The sequence below is a fragment of the Carettochelys insculpta genome, chromosome 11 (genome assembly GCF_033958435.1).
Source record: "Carettochelys insculpta isolate YL-2023 chromosome 11, ASM3395843v1, whole genome shotgun sequence".
Lineage (NCBI taxonomy): Eukaryota > Metazoa > Chordata > Testudines > Carettochelyidae > Carettochelys > Carettochelys insculpta.
The window spans coordinates 14,606,630-14,628,972 of record NC_134147.1 but is presented as its reverse complement, the minus strand read 5'-3'; the positions used below and the strand labels follow the sequence as shown (position 1 = coordinate 14,628,972).

General features: G+C 42.9%; 1 protein-coding gene across 1 annotated transcript in view; it reads right to left on the bottom strand.

The window, feature by feature from the left end:
* Positions 1-22,343, bottom strand: part of FBLN2 (fibulin 2) — a 172,779-nt gene that overhangs the window by 3,197 nt on the left and 147,239 nt on the right. The window contains 8 exon segments of the mRNA XM_075005311.1: positions 80-203; positions 4,065-4,193; positions 5,867-5,983; positions 8,524-8,649; positions 9,149-9,277; positions 13,799-13,942; positions 14,274-14,411; positions 21,276-21,410. Coding sequence (XP_074861412.1) covers positions 80-203; positions 4,065-4,193; positions 5,867-5,983; positions 8,524-8,649; positions 9,149-9,277; positions 13,799-13,942; positions 14,274-14,411; positions 21,276-21,410 — 1,042 coding nt within the window.

Below are 22,343 nucleotides of genomic sequence, written 5' to 3'. Positions count from 1 at the left end.
GAATTACAGCAGTCTGGGGTGGGGCAGGAGGAAAGGTGCAGCCAGAAGGAGTTCATTACAATAAGCAGCCAGGACTTACATGTCAGACACTTTTCTGTAGTTCTGAGGACACTCAAACAACAGGCATCGGTAGCTGCCCTGGATGTTGTAGCAAGATTCTGCAGCTGAGCAATTGTGCGTTCCTATTGCACATTCATCAATGTCTGTCAATGGAAACATGGGGAAAATGTGTGGTAAATCTAATGTGCAATCATGACATACGAACCTGAAGGTATGCACATATATGCCTGTATATACCTCTACAAAGCACCATGTGCAATCATGACATATGAATACGAATATATGTACATGCATGCAACATATATGTTGTAAAGAGAGAGGCAGGCCTGTGGTTTTGGATCTGAAGGAGAAGTGCCCTAAACCTGACTCTCAGTTTACCTACCCATTGTGACTGCCGCTTTCTGAAAAGAACTGATAAATGTACAATGCCAAAATGCGGGACTTGAAATCCAGAGCCGAATTTTGTAGGTCAAGTTCATCTCTAGTGCATACATCAAGATTCATAGTTCCCAGGGTTTTGGAATGGTGGAATAAAGTATGCTCATTTAGGTCATGTTAAAATTAAAGTGCATATTAAAATAGGCTGTGAAAAAATGGTTACCTCCCTCTTGGTATAATCATTCATCATTAGTTAAAGCTGACAGCACGCTTGGCACCATACAAAAAGCAGAGAAGACAGGGGTTCCTGTTCTAAGGGGCTTGCAATCTTTTCTTTATTATCATTTGATAGCCACATCTTCTATGGAGATGACTTGCTTCAGTTTGTTTATCAGCGTTTTGCAAACATTTTCACTTCTTTAGAGACACTAAGTTTTGCTGCTCTTACCCAACAGCAAGCAAATTTGATGCAACACCAGGTTCTAAGGAAAAGCAAAATCCAAAGATGCTTCAAGTCATTGGGCAGAAATATAAAGCCAGTAGATTTCAAGAAAGCAGAAGGAAGTCCTTCTTCCGGAGACCCCTTCTTCCCAAAAATTTTCTAAACAGTGTTTTGGAGTCCGGAAGAACGTCTTCCGGACTCCAAACCATGTGACTTTAGGCTAATGAGGCACAGGGAATTTGCATCCACACCCCATTAGCATATTTCGGGCTGTTTATTAGCATGCCACTTTCAAAGAAAGTGGCATGTGTAGAAATGGCCTAAGAGAAAAATCAGTTAAATGGAAGTTTTTCAAATAAGATGTTATTATGGGTGTAAAGCCATGTCTACACTAGCCCAAAACTTCGAAATGGCCACACAAATGGCCATTTCGAAGTTTACTAATGAAGCGCTGAAATGCATATTCAGCGCTTCATTAGCATGCGGGTGGCCGCAGCACTTCGAAATTGACGTGCCTCGCCGCCGTGCGGCTCGTCCCGACGGGGCTCCTTTTCGAAAGGACCCCGCCAACTTCGAAGTCCCCTTATTCCCATGAGCAGATGGGAATAAGGGGACTTCGAAGTTGGCGGGGTCCTTTCGAAAAGGAGCCCCGTCGGGACGAGCCGCACGGCGGCGAGGCGCGTCAATTTCCAAGTGCCACGGCCACCCGCATGCTAATGAAGCGCTGAATATACATTTCAGCGCTTCATTAGTAAACTTCGAAATGGCCATTTGCGTGGCCATTTTGAAGTTTGGGGCTAGTGTAGACGTAGCCTAAGACTGAACTCTTCCACTGTGTAGAAGAAATAGGAATTATGGCAAAGGACCATCGTGGCTTACCCAGAAGAATGATCTAAATATAAAAAAAGGAACCCTACAAAGGAACCCTACAAAAAGTGGAAAATAGGTCAAATTCCAAAAGGATGCATATGAGCAAATAACACAAATATGTAAAAGCAAAATTAGAAAGACAAATGCACAATGAGCTCAAACTAGCTAGGGAATAAATGGTAACAAGAAAATATTCTACAAATATGTAAGAGGAAGTCCAAGGACTCAATGAAGAGGGAAAAACAACAAACGGAAAATGTGGCAATGGCAGAGGTTTTCTTTGTTTCAGTTTTCATTAAGAAGGTCAGACACCTCGCATATTGAGTGCCGCAGATCAGTTGTGGAACCAGTTCTATTCAATACCTTGATCAATGATGTAAATAATGGCATAGAGAATATGCTTACAGAGTTTGCAGATGATAACAAGATGGGAGGGTTGCAAGTACTTTGGAGGATAGATGAATGTTCAAAATGAACTGGACAAGGTGGAGAAATGGGCTGAGCTAAATAGGATGACATTCAATAAAGACAAATCCAAAGTGTTCCACTTAGGAAGGAACAATCAATCAGCTTTGCATACATAAAATGGGAAATCACCTTCCAAGAAGCAGTACTGCAAAAAGGAACCTAGAGGTCAAAGTGGACCACAAGCTAAATATAAGTCAGTGTGACACTGCCAAAAGGAAAACAAACAAACAAACAAACCCATAATTCTGGGCTGTATTAACAGGAGAGTTGTAAGACACAAGAAGTAATTCTTCCACTCGACACTGATTGGACATCAACTGGCATTAAACACCGGAATAAATTGCCTAAAGAGTTTGTGAAATCTCCATCACTGGAGATTTTTAAGAGTAGGTGAGACAAACACTTGTCAGGGATGGTCTAGGGCCTGCCATGAGGGCAGGGGACTGGATTGATGACCTCTCAAAGTCCCTTCCAGTTCTACTATTCTATGATTCTATGGCTACTTGAATCATAAAAATGCCTAGTACTAAACCATGATTCTAAAAGTGCTGAAAGTTCTGAAAACCAGATGCAAAACCAGGGATCCAACATGAGCTGAAAAGATTTGCAGACATCTTGCAGTCACATTGTGTTTTCTCAAAAGTCTAGACAACACAAGGAGATTTTAAAATGAAATAAACGTTAACAGACAAAACCATCCGGACTGTGCGGTGTTCTGTGATTTTTTCAATCACTGTAGAGGAGACAGACTCTTAAAGGAAAACCACAGCCCTCCCCTGTTAGAGATGAGACTTGATCTTGCCAGCAGCAGTAGTTTAAAAGTCCAGCAAAAAATACCATAGGAAATAAAAGTGAATTAAAATAAATTAGGTCCCTCCCTAACACTCAAAATTGGGACCAGGTGAAAATGGAATTTTTTTTTATATTGCAGCCAATGGTGTCCACCCCACCAGTTTGGCTTAGGGTGACATTTGAACAGCTTTTAAAAATGTTTTCTGTGTTGAGGAGCTGCTCACAATTCCTCTCTTTGAATTCACAGCACAGTGAAAATTCCATCAGAGAAATGATACAAAGGACACAGTACTTTAGTGACTTTCAGTATAGGATAGAGTAGGTGAGGAACATTCAAGGTCCAGATCCTAAGCCAGTGTAAACTGTCTTAACTGATTCATGCCAATTTATGTAACCTGATTGTAAACTGTTCTAGCAAGAAATCCATAAGACCATCTTTTCAAAGAAGCATCTATATGAGAGCCTGCAAAATGTGTGTGTCCAGTGTCCCTGTGTCTTCCTGCTGCTCCCACTGGCCCCTCGCAGCAATCTGTGGCCAATGAGTGCTACGGTCACCCAATATCTGTGAAAACACAGGTAAATATAGCAGCGGCGGCCAACAGGTTAAGGCAGTTTTCGAACATGTATGTTCATGTTTAGGCTCCCGATGATGGTCTTCTAATTTTCAGGGGTGCTGAGCTCCCACAACTTCCACCAAAGTTAGAAATTTGATATTTCGTAACTTCTGAAAATTGGCCCCCTTACTTTGGTGAAGATATATGGATTTATCTGATATATATAGTGCTGGGTAGCCAAGTGTGAAAACATTTACCTCAATTTGTGTAATACAATGGTTTCGATTAAGAAGTGGATTAAATAGTTCATAGTTATTTCTTACTCGAAATACAGGGGGCAAACTGAAACCTCAGATACAGATATGTGGCAACTACAAGTCGACCTTTTTATGGTGATTGTTACATGAAATGGAGGCTTGATTGGGCAAACATAAAGTTCTAGGTCGTGCTTAGAATAATCTCTAGATACAATCTTTCCAGGCTCTTAATCTTATTCTCACCTCGACATGTTCTTCCATTTGCTGCCATTGTATATCCCTGCTCAGGACAAGCACATTGGTAACTGCCAGGAACATTCACACAGCGGAAAGTGCAAAGAATGCCTGCACTTTGGGTACACTCATCAATGTCTGGAATTAAATGATTACAAAAGCATTAGAGAAGCGACACATGTAAATGAAGAGAAAATGGAACACAAGGAAATTCTGATAGTTCCGACACAGCTGATGTCTGACATAATCCATCACTTTAGCTATACTGGGTTCTACTGAACAATGAACATGATTTTTGTGCAGGGCTGTTCATATAGGTGCTGAAGCTGGGGATGAAGGTGGTTTCCATTATATCCAGGTTTCAAAGTTTGGTCCAATGGCTCTCAGCACACCAACTATACAAACTGTTCCAGCACTCCTGGCTGTTAATGGTGTTTTATGAAGGGTTCAGTGCAAAGTTCCCTCCTGCTCTCCACTTACATTTTGGGGAATTACTTTGTGACAACTTAGAAGTGATGGACAGTAGCAAGAAACCAGCTGCACGTCTGGGTGTATACTCTCCTGTAGGTGTCAAAGTTCAGAACTCCATCAGAACTTCTCAGGGAGCTCCCTTAGACTTTAGTGGAAGGAGTGAGATGTTTGACTCCTCCATAAACAGAGATTCTCTCCCAAGTATGTCAGGTGTCTTGTAAACAGATGCTAAGAAAACCCAAACAAAACCAAAAAGCCCAGATCCGTCATCCCCTCAGCCAGCACAAAGCAAGCCACAAAGCTGTCTTATACAGACAGCTGAAACCACTGGCTCCTTACTTCTGGAGCAGTTCTGTGTCAGAGCAAGCTGGGGCAATGACCCATGTGATGCTCCCTGGTGATCTACAACAGCATAACAGCTTCAAGGGCACCACTACTGCACATAGAAGTCAGAGCAGGCCTTAAGCTCAGCTACGGTACCACAGAGGTTGATCAGTGGTTGTCAAAGATGGGTATGTGTACCCCTGGGGGTATTCAGAGTTCTTCTTGGGGTACTCAAACCACCAAGAGCTCTGTTTCTCACATGTGGGGTTCAGCCCTGGGGTGGAGGCCACAGGACTGATTTATGGGGGACGTACGTGCAGGGCCAGCATTAAGGGGTGGCAAGCAGGGCAACTGCCCAGGATTCCATGTTACTGGGGGGGCCCCAAAGGTTAGTTACATGCTTCAGCTCTGCTGCCAGGCTCAGGCTTCAGACAGGGCTTACATGTGAAAAAGAGGCCCAGGTTGCACACGGAAACACAAGTACAATGTTCATATTCCAACCCATTCATTTTATAACTATATGGTGAATATTAGAAAGTCAGCAGTTCCTCAGGACGAGTGCGAAACTCCACAGAGTTTGGATGACAGCGTTTCAGAAAAACCAATCTGACTAATCCCCCTCCTTGATCAAAGTTCAGTCTCTTGCCACAGCGGGGCAATAATCTCACTCCTTCTTCAGTCACGCAAAGGTTCCTCCAGCAAAGTTTGGCTGTACATCGTGGCCCCTGTGAAGTCAGATTTGTATTGCTCTGCTGAAGCAAAGCAGACTTAAATCTGGTCTCACTGGGTGACTGAAATTTCCCTGGGCACGGAATGCCCCAATAGCATACGTACATTATTTCTGGCCTTTTGCCATCCTTTGCTCACAGTCCCCAGGACTGGCGGCATGCGCAGCACACTGCTGCACTCCAGTAATTGTCAGTGGCTGGAACAACCCTTCATGGCCACTGCAGCAGGGCACAATATTCCCAGCAATGTACGAAGAGTACAGTGAATAGCATGAACAGTAGCCGTACCTTTACAAGCATGGCCATCTTCTGCAAGCTGGTACCCTTGCCGGCAGTAACACTGATAGGAACCATAGACATTGGCACATTCCTGACTGCACGGAGTGCTGTCACATTCATTCACATCTGTACCCAAAAATAAACAATGGTATTGCTACACTGGATCAGAACAATGTCTATTACCATTTCCTGTCTCTGAAAGCAGCTAGAACCAGATTCTGCAGGAGAACAGTATCAGAAGGGTAGCCAAGTTAGTCTGTATCTTCAAAAACAAGATATCCTGTGGCACCTTCTAGACTAACAGATATTTTGGAGCATAAGCTTTCGTGGGCAAGGACCCGCTTTGTCAGCTGCATTTTTACTTGGGAGTAAATGCACTTTGAAGTAGTGTGAGCAATTTGAAGTGCTCACAGCTACATGGCATGCTGGCACTTCGAAGTTGCTGCAGGGGAGAATTAGCCTGATGAAGTCCCGCATAATCATCACAGCACTTCATTAGTAATCTCCCATCAGCCTGATTACCAGGCCCCCTTTGAAGCTCGGGGCAAGTGTAGACATAGCCTTAGTTTTGTCTCTGTAGCAAAGGACAACATATATCAGATATCACTAGGATAGACAGGTGAAAGAGAAGTATTAATTAACATAAAATGGGGCTTACTGGACTTAAGTCTGTAAGTTATTTAATTTAGCTCAAACAGGGCCACTACTTGACTGACGAATAATCTTATATGGGAGAGTGCTTAAGTGCTGATGTTTGGGGAAAAGTATATATTGCCATATATCTGTGAAAACTGTATGATGCCCATTAAAGCTGGTTGTAACATGCTGGAGAGTTTTTCACGCCTAGGGTGACAGCAATGTGCTAACCACAAGGTGGTGTGGTGATTGAGGGAGAGAAACGTTAATGAGGATAAGGGGAAAATTGGCCTATGAAGAGTGGAGCATCTCAGATTCAGTGGGCAGTGGAAGTAGAAATAAGGAAAATGGGGCTGAAACCTTCATAAATATGCATAAATACCGATGGGTGTCAGTGTAACACATCATACAAGTTGGATCCCAGTCTGCGTGCCTGGAGAGTTGCCAGGACGACACCCACAAGTGAAGGTGATGATGATCATAGGGGTAACTCTGTGGGTGCCCCAGAACTGGAGCACCACCAGGAAAATATAGCAGCTGCTGAGCACTATTGGAAGCCGGTGCCCCACTGCCCCCCCACCCGTGCCTCTTGCCTGGCAGTGGCCCCACCAATCAATTCTCCCCCATCCCTCCCAGTGTCTGTTGTCCACCACAAACAGCTCTGGATGCTCTGGGAGAGGAAGGAGCAGGGACTGGAGCAGAACAACACATATTTATAGTTTCCTGCCTCTGATAGCAGCTAGAACCAGATTTTTGGCAGAATGTTATCATTATGGAATAACCCTGCACTTGGAGGAGGAGGCAGGGAAGAGGCAAGGTGTGGGGCTTGGGGAAAGGGATGCAAGTGAGATGGGGCCTGGAGCAGAGTGGCTGGCTAGAAGGGAAGTCAGTGCTTCTGGTGATGATGGAGAGGAAGATGACAATTACTGACACTGGGGGCTCCGCAGTAGGAGATGAGAGTGATGCCAGGTACAGGGCTCAACACTTGGTATGTTTTTTTTTTTCTAGCTACTGTTGTTTTTCTGTTTTTGTGGGATTATTTATTTATTATTTATGGACTTTTTAATGAATGGACTTGTGATCAACAGAAATTTCATGTGTGCTTCTTGGATCCCCCTTTCTACATGGATAACAGCCTTCCCATTCAGGAGACCAAACTTCTATTGGTGACTGCTGTGTACAGTATTAATCAATAACCCACAACTAATCCATCAATTAGACTACAAATACCAAGTTTGACATGAAGTGATTTTTTTTTCACTTTTTCAGTTTGATGAAAAACACATTGTACGTCAACTTGCAATATATTTTGCTGGTGAGTCTCTGAACTGAAAAAAGCTCAGATATTTGCACAACCCTAACTAACTGAAAAGATTAGCTCTATAAATACAATATGCATGCACAACTACTGGAGATTTATCTTCTTTTCTGCTCAGGCAGCCTAGAAGAATTTCTCAGAATGCATTAGAACCCTGATATTCCTGGTGCCCTCTGCTGCTGCATGTTCCCAGATAGTTATCTGAAAGTTACTAAAACTACCTGAAACAGTATGAAAACTGCTATCGGGAAACACAGCTGTTAAAAGCAAAGGCAGATCCACAACTGCAAGTCAGTTTGCTTCTTTGCCTGCAAATACTGTAACCACAAAGAAGAGGACTTGGTTGTAAAAGAAGTTGTCAGAGTGGGGGAAAGACAAGAAAAGAAAATGTAAAGGCATGCACGCAAAGACGTGTTTTATGTTGTCAACTTATAAAGGGTTTTTAGCATTACAAATGACTACCACTGCTTACCACCCTTGATGGCATAGTGTATGGGATGTAATGATGCTGGAGAAGCTTTGTGTACATATTGCAAGTTTAACAAGTGCATTAATGACGTTGCAGTTTGAGAGCCTTCTATGGATTCTCAAAATGTGAAATTTGTGTGTTCACATCACCTCAGAGCATGCGTGTATCATGGATTAGATGCCACCCAGACTTCTTCCCCTGAAGTCCTTCTTCCTCCAAAAGGAAAGAAAAGAAGTCTGGTACCTTCACAGTGCTTCCCATCATAGGCTAAGCGGAATCCAGATGAACAAGAGCAACGGTAGGACCCAGGAGTGTTCTCACAAGTGTGCTGACACAGGCGTCCTGGGTAATTCCAGCACTCATTTATATCTGCCAGCAAAACAAGCAAGCAATCAGAAAACAAAAGATATGAGAGAGACTCGGGAGAATATTTTAAAGATGTCAGAGCTCGATCTCTACAGCGTGAAATGCTGCAATGTTGGTTTTTTATATTTTCTGGCTTTGTACTCTAATTGGCATACAGTGATGACAGATATGAAAAGCTTGATTCGACTGTATTCCCCAGAAGACTGACGACTTTCAGAAAGATAGATTTCTGAAGCAGTAGATATTTAACCCAGAGAAAAGTACTGTGCAGATGACCTCAATCAATAACCTACCACAGAATTAAACTCAGGATATCTGCTCCATAATAACACAGAAGATGGTGGAGGTGGAGGTAGCTAGTCACAATGAATGAAGGCAGTGTGGGAAGCAATCCTATTACCTCTCCTGAGCAGAACTAATAACTACACACTACACAACAATGCTAAATACTGCCATGGCTCATCAATCAGTACCTTCTCGGCTTGCTCTGTGCCTTACATACCAACACAAGTTCTGCTGAATGCATCATACTGATAGCCCATCTTGCAGTCACAGCGATAAGCTCCAGGTAGATTATGACAAATCTGTCCTTCTCCGCAGCGATGTGTTCCTGTCTGACATTCATCAACATCTAGAGTATGAAAAAACATCCATTAGTTTAAATATGGTAGGTGAAACTGGTGTGCATTCACTAAGTGACGGTTTAAGAAATGCCAAACCACTAAGAGACGTTTCAAGTAAAATAATAAACAGGTACAGAAACACCATTGTGATAATTTTTACTGACCCAAGAAAAAAAAAGATTTTTGTTGACTCTGCAATTCTCAAAGGTAGTTTCATGTATGGCTGCGCCCCTCAGAATTAAACTTTTGCAAAATAGTACATTGTTTTAAAAAGAAAACAATGCCTACAAGCACCACGACATCTCCTAAGGTACCCCACATTTCACTTGGAACAAAATTTCTGGTTACTGAGCTCAGCCCATGCCCTTGCCACGTTCCTTATCAACAGCACTTTACATGGATAGTCTGTGATGTACTATCTATGTGGACTGACTTAACAAGTCAGTGTGTAACAGTACATCACAGAGTAAAATAAGAAATGGTTCAGACTTTTGATAATCTCCTGAGCCAAAGCCAGAGATCATTTCAGGCTCAAATAAATCCCCCACCTCTACTTGCATTTTTAATGCTAGTTCCATTCTCTACATACTCTTTCCCCAAAGTGATCCTCTTCTCTGCTATGACCCAAACCAACCCTTGAAACTTCCCCACTTTCTGTTCCCATCTGATCCCAAAGCCAACCCCTGATTCACCCATCCAACCCTTCCCACATTATGGGTAATGGATCTAAGTCTTCCCCCAGGTCCCATTCCAGTCCCAGATGAAGATAAGAGCCTATTTAATACAGACTGGTAGGATCAACAATGCAAGTAAAGATTTTGCCATATCAAACAAACATCCATTTATTCTTCTGTAGGATGGCCAAGTTTTAGCAGCTTGATTTGGGTAACTGCAATATTTTAAGAGCACGTTCATTTTCTGAACCTTTTGAATTCTCTCTCTTTCCATCCTATCACATTCTTCTCCCTCCTCAATATCCACATCTTCAATTTCTCTGGCTTCCTAACTTGCTCTCCCCATTGGCCAATAAGATTGGCTTTGTTTAATATCATTTGGGAGGGCAGTGCGAGTTCTGGATTTCTCTTTGCTGTGCTCTGATTGGCTACGCTGTGCAAATTCATACATTGTGAGACTATTCCTGACGGAGCCAAAAATGGATGGTCCCCTCCACCTAGCTCTATAAAATATGAAGATAGTAAGTCTGCTCAGTTAAAATATAGACATGTGCTGAGTCTCTGCATGCATGCTTGCTGTGGTAGGCCTGTTGGGAGCCAAGGCACACAAGAGTTACTTATACAAAGCTCAGGTTGGTTTGGATGCGGTGAGAGAGGTAGGCTCATGTTTTGTTCAGTTCTTATTTAGCACAGATTCACATGTTTTTAATGACCACCATCATTAGATTTGCTGCAAACCCCATTCAGGAAAGAGTTCCTGATAGGGGGAAGGATTTCTGCAGAAATGCTGCCTCTGCACTTCCTTGCAGATCAGATCAGAGCATTAGGAAAAAAGGAATTTTAATACAGATTTAAATCAGCAAATTTGCAATTTTATTTGCAGTGAACTCATTTGTGCCATTACTTCATTCATTTGTGAGAAACTGTGTATTTTAACATGTAAGTTCCTACCTCTAATCAGCTCTAGGACTTTAGTCAAGTCTGAGTGGTGTGTTTCAAGATAGTTACAATAGTTCTCAATTAATGTAAGGGTGTGATTGCTACTAACTGGTCTGGTGAATTAGAAAGAATAAACACACTGGGAATAAAATTTCTAAACTGAGGAAAATGACCACACAGGCTCAATTCTGCTTTAGAAAGATGTCCAGATGATGTATTTCTATTACTATGAGCTAATATGAAGTCCAATTAACCATCACAATGCCCTAAAGAAATGGATTTTATCAAAGAAAGGGGAAATTGGAACCACATGTTTTTCCTCTTTCCTTCTACATACTCTTCCCTTATTTAAAGAAACCATAACTAAAACATTTAGACTGAAAAAAGAGGCACAGCTCACTCAGCCAGAGGCAGAGAGCTTGCATATGGCATAGGTCATATTAACATTAAATACTTCTTTCTCCAAATCAAACAGAAAAGCAGATTCCTACACTCTTGAGATGTACCAAGCTACCATAAGAATTTTCTTGTACCTGGACTTAAAAACTGTGTCAATCATTTAAATTAAAAATGTGAAGTAACATCTGTAATTACAGGACATTGCATTATCTCACCCCTATACCCACACAACCCAGCCATGTATGAGTAATGTTCTTTTTCCTCAGAAAAGAAAGAAAGAAAACCTGGATTCATTTTTCTTAAGCCAGCATTTTGAAAATTCAAACGACAGAGAAGCACTAGCCATCACAAATCAACTTTGATACTGGTTTGAAAACAAAGGCCTTTTCAACTAATGCTGGGACTTTGGAGCAGCCTGCCAAAGAAAAGTGACCTGTTCTTCTAGTTCAGGCTATGAAAAGTCTTTGTCCTTTGACTGTTTTGACAGTCCCACAAGCTCTGGCAGGGTCAGAGCCTCAACTGATATAATTTGAAAGGAGTGTTTTTGACTTCAGTGAAGTTACACTGATTTACACCAGCTGAGGATCCATTCTAGAGTGTTGATGCTTTCTCCTGTGAGGGTCATGAATATTTCCCTTTCTCTTCATGTCCACTCCCTGCTTGAAAGATGAGTGCAATGAAGATATTGATCAAGTTCAGCCAATTCCCCACTCTTTTATAACTGTACCAATAAGGTTCCTTAACCTTCTCATCCTATAGTTATTGGTCCAAGTCCCATTTTATAGGCAGAGCCAAATTTTGCCCTCTCCCATGTGGAGGAGTCAGAAGGCCGTATCTCTCTGGGGATGGTGGAAGTGGGATACATGGTAAAGTAGGCCAATGTTTAGTGATGAAGGTGAGAAGCCAATGTGATGTGTCCTGTACTCACTACTCACTGTACTCCTGTACCACTATTCTCTGCTGTGGACACTTTTCCTTTTACTTCTTTATGTTTTATGGTTTATTAAACCTTTAGCTGTGAGTCAAGTCAGAAAATAAATGAACGAAAACTTTATTTTTTCTACCCCTCCCCTAAATTCACACAAAGGCTGATTTTTTTCATTTCACATTCTCTGTTCACTGCAGGGATAAATAGGGGAGATTTGTAACATCCGTCACAAAATGGCATTCTGATGGTTCATATCTTTCCAAATAGTTTCCTATTTTCCACATTTGCAAAATATATTTAATTCTAAAAGACAGAACTGCAATGTTATTTGAACTCTCTATGGTCTGAGGTAATAACATGCTGCATATAACCAACAGTGAGTGCATTCATCAGAAGAGATAAATGGGCAAATGCTCCTCACAGCATCATAAATTTAAGTCCTAGTTATTTTTCTATTGTCCAAATTCTCAGAGTCCAAATCCTGAGCTCTTTGTTTAAAGAAGCATACATAAACTCGGGGCAAGATTCTCTGTTGTGCTGCATTTCCATCTGTACAAAATGGGCATACAGTGGTATCCAATCAGATTTGTAGGGTCTTACGCTAATTTTTGCATTTAGTTACTGGTGCAAATGATGACATGAGATGAAGAGAACAAAGGCATTGGGACTAACGAATGAATCGTACAGAATACAGAATGAAAGTTAGCAGACTAAAGGAGCAGCCAAAAACAAGCTCGCTGAAAGTCACCAAAAGGGTGTAACTACAGGATTCAGGAATTAACATAATCTAACACAGCATACCAAGTAGCGACCAACAGGCCTGTGGTGTGGTCAGACTCATTCCTGAGCCTCAGGCCTTCTGTTTAGTCCACTGGCCCTACCATATGCACCACGTTACCCTTGTTGGGGCAGGGGACAGTCTGGGGGGGAACCTGGTCCCCACCCACTCACTCTGGGTTCCACCCTAGGGACCCTGGACAGCTGCTACCTGGGAGGGCTGACTTACTTCGCCCTGGTCCCTGTGGCTTCTCTCCCTGGGCCACTTCCCCCAGACGCTTCTCCCTGTTATCCCCTTCCATGAGTGGTAGTTGTGGCAGCCAGTCTCCTCCTTAGTGTGGCTCCTTCAGCTGACCAGTTCCTCCAAGTCTCTGGTGGGGCTCCATGCCCTCCCTGGGTTGGGGCAACTGAGCCCCCCTGGGTTGTTGAGGCTCCTCTGCTCTTTCTTGGCCCCAGCTGTTTCTCTCAGTCTCCTTCCTTCTCACTCGTCTCTCAAACTCTCCTTCACCACCTTCCCCTTGCCCTGCATGGAGGGATCAGCTGGACCTGATTGATTTAGGGCAGCCTACTCCTCAGCTGTTCCTACTTTGGTTGCCAGCTCTGTCTCAGCTCTCTTTTTACTCCTGCCTCCCCTCTCCTGGCCCCACCCTGCCACAAGGCCATTTAGCTATCATCATCAAGGCAGTCTTTAAACTCTCCTGCTCCTGGAAGACAGTTGTAACAATTGAAGGGTTTTCTAAAACTATTTTGAAATGGAAATAGCTTTGTCCTCTAACAGAGCATCCAACTGCAGACATGAGTTTCATCCTTACCGATACATCGGGATCCATCCTCACTGGAATGATATCCTCTGCTGCACATCAAAAGGTTTCTCTGACAAGTGTAGGAGCCAACAGTATTGATACAGTTGAATCCAGGCTTACATGGCTCAGGAAGCGAAGTGCATTCATTAATATCTGTGGAAGAGAAAGAGTATCAGTATTAGTTATTCAAATAATCTGCTTCTTTCTATTCCAGATGTCACTCTTCCTTCACTTTTATTTTGATTTATTATGCACTCTAGGAAAGGGCCGATGAGAATTCGTTATGCCTGCATTTTAAAACCCGACAGTGTGCAAATCCAATATATAACATTTTAAAAGAGAAGCAACATTTGGATCAAATTTGGTGAAAACTTAAGGAACATTAAACATGATCAATGTACAATCACTGAAGAGTGTAACAGTATCAGGAATCTGCTCAACTCTACTGCACACATTAGAAATGTGTTGCTGTAATCACACTTACCGACACAATTACCCTCTGGGTCTTGTAAAAATCCTTCCATGCATCTCTGCTTGGACTCACAATAGAATGATCCTTTTGTATTCTGACATACAAAGTTTACTTTACAACTGTGAGTTCCTCTTGTGCATTCATCAATGTCTATTAACATTAACAAAGGAACAACATGTAATTAATCCTACCGTATTTTTTCTTATCTTGTTCAATGACTTGCAACCTGTTTCCCTTTTTCAGAAATGATGTTATGAAATATCCAGTTTTCAAAAGGCCTCTGAAAAGGCATGGAAAATCTGTGAGCATAGTTTGGTGTTCCTACACATGGATAGGTTTCACGGTTTTGCAGCTTCCTGTTTTTGGGCTCCATTTCTGCAATGGCAGCCAGGCAGGGAGGCCCCAGGACCTTCACAACACCCCACTGAAGTCACCACTGTAGATCCTGTTGCAGGATGAGGGTCTACTAGATCCACAGAAACAATGATGTCGTATATGTTTTGTGTGGACTAGTAGCTCTTTTTCTGAAGCAAGATGGACATTCTGCTTCTTACAGAATAAAAACTAACTAAAATCTTGACACTTTCTGGGCCTGTGACAAAGCTCCCACTGACTTGATTGGCAGGACTGCAACATGTGTGTGCGTAAGAGAGAACAAGAGAGTGGGGGTGATGCACAAATTGCATAAGCTATTCCAAGCTTCCTTATATTGAACCCAGAGCAGACTACAATGTACTGGGGTTTGAAATAAGGGACTTTTTCTACAAGGGTTACTGGGAATGGAATACTGCAGTTAAAATGCCCCACTATTTTGAGCACGGGGTTTGGCCAGCCACATGGTTTCTATTTCAGGATACAAACGTATCCCAAAATAGAAATCATAGTGTAGCCTCACCCAGAAAGTGTGTGTGTGTGTGTGTGTGTGCATGCGTGCATGAGAGAGAGAGAGAGAGAGAGAGAGAGAGAGAGAGAACTGAGCAAACATAAAATAGGCAATAATGTTTCAATGACTTTTGCAGCCTATGAGCAGCTAACAGTTTTCTCCCTCTTACATACCATTTGGCAAATAGTTTCCACATTTAATTCTTAGTCTGTTTATTAGCAATTTATTGTGAGATTTCAGTATTCAAAATTCAAGCTCTGTTGGTCAATTCTGACTGGACAGAGATCTCACGGCGTTGTCTCACCTCCCTAACTAGGGCTATGTCCATACTACGAGATAATATTGAGTTTAATTCATTTAGCCCTATTTTTCCAAGTGCCTGCCTTCACTGTAAATTCCATTAGCTCAAATTTTTTGCACTAAAATTGACATAATATTGATAGCATAATATCGTAGTAACCTGACAGGTGTAGCGTCCAGTTGGAGGAAGGAAATTGCGTTCAGTGAGGAAGTGCCATGTCTTTAAATCAAATTCATTAGCCTCCAGAGATGTGCCGTATGTGCCCCACAATGCCCCACAGTTCTATGCTTTGGCCTCTTTCATCTCCACTGCTCTCAGGTGTGGAAGAATTAGGCAACAGGAAGGCCGTTTCAATTCGGCAACAGGAAGCCCATTGCTGTAGGGTCATAGAATCATAGAACACTATGACTGGAAGCGACCTCGAGAGGCCATCGAGTCCAGCCCCTTGCCCCAATGGCAGGACCAAGTACTGTCTAAACCATCCCTGATAGACATCTATCTAACCTGTTCTTAAATATCTCCAGCGATGGAGATTCCACAACCTCCCTTGGCAATTTATTCCACTGTTTGACTGCCCTGACAGTTAGGAACTTTTTCCTAATGTCCAACCTAAACCACCCATGTTGCAGTTCAAGCCCGTTGCCTCTTGTTCTATCCTCAGAGGCCAAGAAGAACAAGTTTTCTCCTTCCTCCTTATGACTCCCTTTGAGATACCTGAAAACTGCTGTCATGTGTCCCCTCAATCTTCTCTTTTCCAAACTAAACAAGCCCAGTTCTTTCAACCTTTTTGCATAGGTCACATTCTCTAGACTTTTAATCATTCTTGTCACCCTTTTCCGGACCCTCTCTAGTTTCGCCACATCTTTTTTGAACTGCAGTGCCCAGAACTGGACACAATACTCCAGCTGAGGCCTAACCAGCGCAGAGTAGAGCGGAAGAATGACTTCTCGTGTCTTGTTCACAACACACCTGTTAATGCATCCCAGAATCATGTTTGCTTTTTTTGCAACAGCATCACACTGTTGACTCATGTTTAGCTTGTGGTCCACTATAATCCCTAGATCCCTTTCTGCTGTAGTTGTTCCTAGACAGTCTCTCCCCATTCTGTATGTGAGAGACTGAAAAATCTTGCTTTCTTTGCTATCAGAGTGGCTGTCGGGTTTGTGGTTCTGTGTTTACCTCTTCTAGCTGCCTTTTTTTCTGCACTGTCTGGCGCCAGCCGCTGCCCCCCTGCACCATGTGGCAGCTAGACTGTGGATGAGGGTTGTGCTTGTCTGATAGGACAAGGAACTTCTTTTCAGCTCTTTACATGTTGTCCCACCCCCCACATGCCCTTCCTTCCCTCCCTGAGATGTGCCACACATTCTGGAACTTTCCCTCGCCTGCATCACACAACAGCTAGTCTGTGTGTGTGTGGGGGGGGGGGGTTCTGCTTGGATGACAAACTTCTTTTCAAACATTTACGTTTTGTCCTGACCCCCACATCCCCTCCTCCCTCTTCCCCCGGAGGAGCCACGCAGTCTGGAACTTTCCCACGCCCAGTGGCATCACGTGGCTTGATCCCGAACCAACAAAAGGTCATGCTGCACAACATGCCAGGCAGCTTGCGCACAGTGAGGGTCCTGTAGCCAGCCAGGGGAAGTCTCCCTTGGTGGGTTGGATATTGGGAGCTGTCTGTTACTTGGGAATCTTACAGCCTCCCAGGGGAAGTCTCCCTCAGTGGTCACAATTTTTGGGGCTGGCTACAGTTGGGGGTCTTTTAGCTGCCCGGGGAAAGTATCCTACAGTGGTCACAATTTTCAAGGCCTGGCTGTAGTTGGGGATCTTTTGGCCATCAGAGGGAAGTCTCTCTTGGCAGACATGATTTGTGAGCCACAGAGATAATACTTTATTACGAGAGGGGCTGTCTTCTCACAGAAAATTCTTGCATGGCCTTTATGAAAAGGCCAAGGGGCTGACTATAGTTGGGGGAAGTATCATTCAGAGGTCACAATTTTTGGGCCTGGCTAAAGTCAGGGATTCTTTTAGCTGCCTGGGGGAAGTCACCCTGGGCGGTCATGATTTTTGGGGCTGGCTACAGTCAGTGCTTTTTTAGCTGCCCTGATTTTATGATGCATTGCATTTTCAGTGTTGTGCTCATGTCTACTACATAGACATGCATTTCCAGGGTTTGCAGAGGTTGCAAGGATGAAAATTCTTGTTCTAAGGGTCTTCTTTGGTAGGTCTAAAACCAGATCCAAGCCTGGGCCCACTTGTAAAAGGGGCAGATGGGGGGTCCTGCCCTGGAGTGTACTGGGCCCAGATATAGCCCAGCTGGAGCACCTTCACCTTTGCCTGGACTTCCTCCATGCTGCAGCAGGGGGTGGCTATCTGGTGTAGGGTTGGGCATTACAGCACTTCACCTTGGGGTCTTGGAGTAGATCCTCCTCACTCCATAGGTCCAGTAGAGTCTGCACCTTTCGCCCAGTCCAGGAGGGACCCTGCTCTTGGTGCTCTGGGTTGGCTCTTGGGCCTTTCAGACAAAATTACTGATCTGAGGACCTTCTTTGCCAGGATGGCTAAATCCAGATCCAAGCCTCCAAAGAGCCAGGGCTTTTGCATCCCATTTGGAAAACCTGTCAGTTGGGAAACCCAAATCTTTTTTCTAACCTTTCCTAACCACTTTACTAACCCTCCCCTCCCCTCAATTATAAAAAGCACATCTCTTATGTAGGCAAGCCAGATTCTGACTGGAAAAAGGAATGTTTGGTTAACGTGGCAATGGAGTGAGGGGGAAAAAATGTGGGAAATGAAATGTGGAAAAAAGTCATCAGATACCCACTGCCACTTGCGGGGCATTTTTTTTCCCATGCTGCACCAGTGAAAATAGCCAGAATGCTATGGAGCTCAGGGAACTGTGGGATAGATTTCCATAATACACTGCCGCAATAGTCAATTTTGGCAATTTGTGTGTGGCAGCAATAAATTGATTTTGTGGGGACTATGTGGGAAGGTAAGGATGCTCAAAATTAAATTGATAAAACACAGTTAATAAATTGATTTTAATAAAATTGATTTTAGCTCATAGTATAGACACAGCCTAGACGAGTACAATCCCAAGAAGCAGGTTTGTGGTGTAAATACTCTCATTTGCAAGTTTAAAACTCATTTTCAGTGAGCACTTTCTTGTATCAGCTTATACTTTGGGTTTTTTCTGTTTTTTTTGTTTTTTTTCTGTGAACACTCCTGCTGGTAAACTTGTTTGCTAGACAATTGCAAGGAAAGCAGGTCAAAAGAGGGGAAGAAACATAAAATTCATGTGTTAGGTCGGAGAAATCTTGCAAAATCTTTGGAGGCATCCCCCCTCACCCTCACACACACATACTGAAAGTATCAGCAAGAGACATACTGTAAAGTTCTTTGCAGTGCTGTAGCTGTGTTTATACCAGGATCTGAGAGCTAAAACATGGGTGAGGAAATATCTTTTATTGGACCTACTTCTATTGGTGCCATGTACAAGTTTTCAAACTACACAGAGCCCTTCTTTAAGTCCTTCCCCAGACCTGGAGAAGGTCTCTGTGTAGCTAGAAATATTGTGCCTTCCATCAACAGGGGTTGGTCCAATAAAAACATTACCATACCACCTTGTGTTTCTCTAAGTTAAAGTTGTCGGTATTCCAGAAGCTGCTATGTTGTAAGACTTCCTACCATGGAAAGCCAATGACATATCAAAAAACCAACGGAGATTCAGTATCTCATAGAATAAAACTCCCAAAGCAAAGTTGTTGTAGCAAGAGCTAGGCATTCATTCTTACAGTGAGGCTGGTATTTTTGTCCTTGGGGGTCACACATTAATTTAAGGGCCACTTCCATGAGCAGCACTAGATATATCAGGGGAAGGTGCTGGAGCCCCACAGTAAGCAGAATTGAGATAAGCTTCCCTCATGGAAGTCTCATCCTGGTCTGTATTAGTTAGAGGCTGGCGTAGGCCTTGAACCATGAGGTTTTAAATCCCTTTCCCCTTTTATCAACTCCTCACCTATGATATTGAGCTTCCCCTGGGGCCCCGGAAAGCTGACGACTGCTCTTCCTCGGAGACATCAGCCAGGGCAGCTGTCACCTGAGAAGTCCCTAGTAATCTGGCACCAATGAAGAGCCAAAGGGGCTAGCAATTAGTGCAGAGGCACAGAGCCACCTCTCTGCACCTTGGGGGATCTGCATGGCCATCTATGTTTTTGGGGCTGTAATGAAACTTGTCCTGCCCCACCCATACAGCCAGAAATATTCCCCTCTCACATTAATACCACTCTATACTAGAAACCCACTGACTGCTCTTCTTCCCTACATGCCTCCAGCTTCAATCCAAGATATATCACGTGATCCATTGTCTACAGCCAAGCCCTAAGATACAACCACATCTGCTACAATCCCACCATCAGAGACAAAAACATCCAATCTTTATCAACCAGACGAGTACCCAAAAGACACCAACTTCATGATAGGCCCAACAAGGAAGATAACAGAACACCGTTTGCCATCACCTATAGCCCCCACCTTCACCCCTCTTGTGCATCAGGCCTTGAGTGACTGGCCTGTTCTTTCTTACAGACAGCCACTCAACCTCAAGAAAATACTCACTGGCAGGCACACACCACAGAAACATTAAGCCAGGAACTTATTCCTGCAACAAACCCTGTTGCCAGCTCTGTCCACATATCTATACTACAGACACCATCACTGGATCTAACCACATTAGCCAGGCCATTAGGGGCTCATAAACCTGCACATCCACTAATGTGATTTATGCCCTCATGTGCCAGCAATGCCCCTCTGTCATGTACAGTGGACAAACTGGGCATAAGTCTGACATCAGGAACTGGAATACACATAAACCTGTAGAGGAACACTTTAACCTCCCTGGACATTCAATACTGAATTAAAAGAAGCCATGCTTCTAAAAATGAATTTTGCAATGAGAGTACAGAGCGAGACATCTGAATGTGAATTCATTTACAAATTTGACACATTTAAATTAGGCCTTAAGAGACATCTCAACCCTGCCTTTGATGTTCTCAGGAATGGGACACATCTTATTTAATTTGCTTTGTCTGCTGGTCCTATGAGTGACAGGTAATCCCGCTCCCCCCTTTTTTTTCCTTTCTCCTTCCTTCGTTCTTCCTCCTGCTCTGGCTACATAAGCACTGTATTCTAAGCGGCTGTTTCTACACATGCCACTTTCTCCGACTGTGGCATGCTAATAAACAGCCTGAAATATGCTAATAAGTGTGTATGTAAATTTCTGGTGCCTCATTAGCATAAGGTCACATGATTTGGAGTCCAGAAGACGGTCTTCCAGACTCCAAAATGGCAAGTAGAAGCATGGCCCCCGGGGGTTCTGGAAGACCCCCTGGAGGGCCACGCTTCTACGTGCCGTTTTGCAGCCCAGAAGACCATCTTCCAGACTCCAAATCATGTGACCTTATGCTAATGAGGTGTCAGGAATTTACATACATGTCTCATTAGCATATGTCGGGCTGTTTATTAGCATGCCACTTTCTCTGAAAGTGGCATGTGTAGAAACAGCCAGTGTGTGCTCCAAACATCTGAAGAAGTGGGTCATACCCATGGAATATCATGACCTAATAAATCTGTTAATCTTTAAGGTGCTACAGGACTGCTTGTTATTAGCAAATTACATGTTAGTAGCTTACCACAGATCAACAGATACCAAAAATCCTCTACCATCTATATTCTGGTAATCTCACTCAGGGATCCACTCACAGAGCATTAGTTTTACATGAGAAAAGTTTAGCAGCAAACATAATGGAAGACTGACAAATGCTTGACTTACCAACACATTCACCATCCTTTAATTCATAGCCTGGCTGACAACTGAGTTCCTGGAGACATGTAAATGATCCAATTGTGTTAACACAGTGTTCTCCTCGCTTACAGGTGTGTGCTTCTGTTACACACTCATTAATGTCTGCAAGAAGAAGCAGTTAGATAATTCAGAGTTCACATACATGAGTAAATCTGCTTCTTCGCTGCTCTCTTTAGGAAAGAGTCAAAGGCTCATTTTAAATCTTTCCTGCAAAACCAACCAACAAACAAAAAAACCCTTTACGTAGCACTGTGCTTCAATATTTTGACTGAGGGCATTTTATGTTAAAGCTTCTTGTTGCCATAGAACAGCTCAAGAGTTTTATAGGTAGATTTTTGAATTTCCCTTTCGAATGCCCAGTGAATGATACGAACCAAACTGATTAGATACCAAAATGTAGAGGTTTGATAATGAACTTCACTTTTAATGGCCTGGAAACCCTATCTAACAGAATGAGAAATAGATTCAGAGATCCTGCTCACTAATGGTTTTTTGAAGCTTAAGTTATCAGTCCTACTGCTTTATGCCAAGAACACTTGAGCTGAATGCATGAGTTACAGCAGGGATGTGCTTTGAGGTTATTCACATTGCTAAGGGTGTTACATTCAATAGGGACTATCCCTTATTGTGGCTGAACACTTCTTTAAAATAACAATCTTATGAAAATATGAGGAGGGTGGGGTAGGGTGGAGAAGGCTGAACTATAGCTTTTTACAATTGAATTTCAAGTGAACTATTTTCATATGGGGGAAGTACAAAGAAGAAAATTTCATTTTTTCACTTAAACGTTAAATCATTTCAAGTGAAAAAGGACCTATTTTGAAAAGAAAAATGTAACCTCTGAACAGATAATTTTTTTTACTTCTCTATGGCAATAAATTTAGACTGAAAAACATACATTTTGATGTGTGTGTATGTTAAAAAGTGAAAATTGGAAATTTCAGGAAAAAAAGAATTCTAAGTAACAAAAAGGAACAGAAAGACAAAGGAAGAAAATCTTCCTGCAAAAGTCCTGGAGATTTTACACTTTCACAC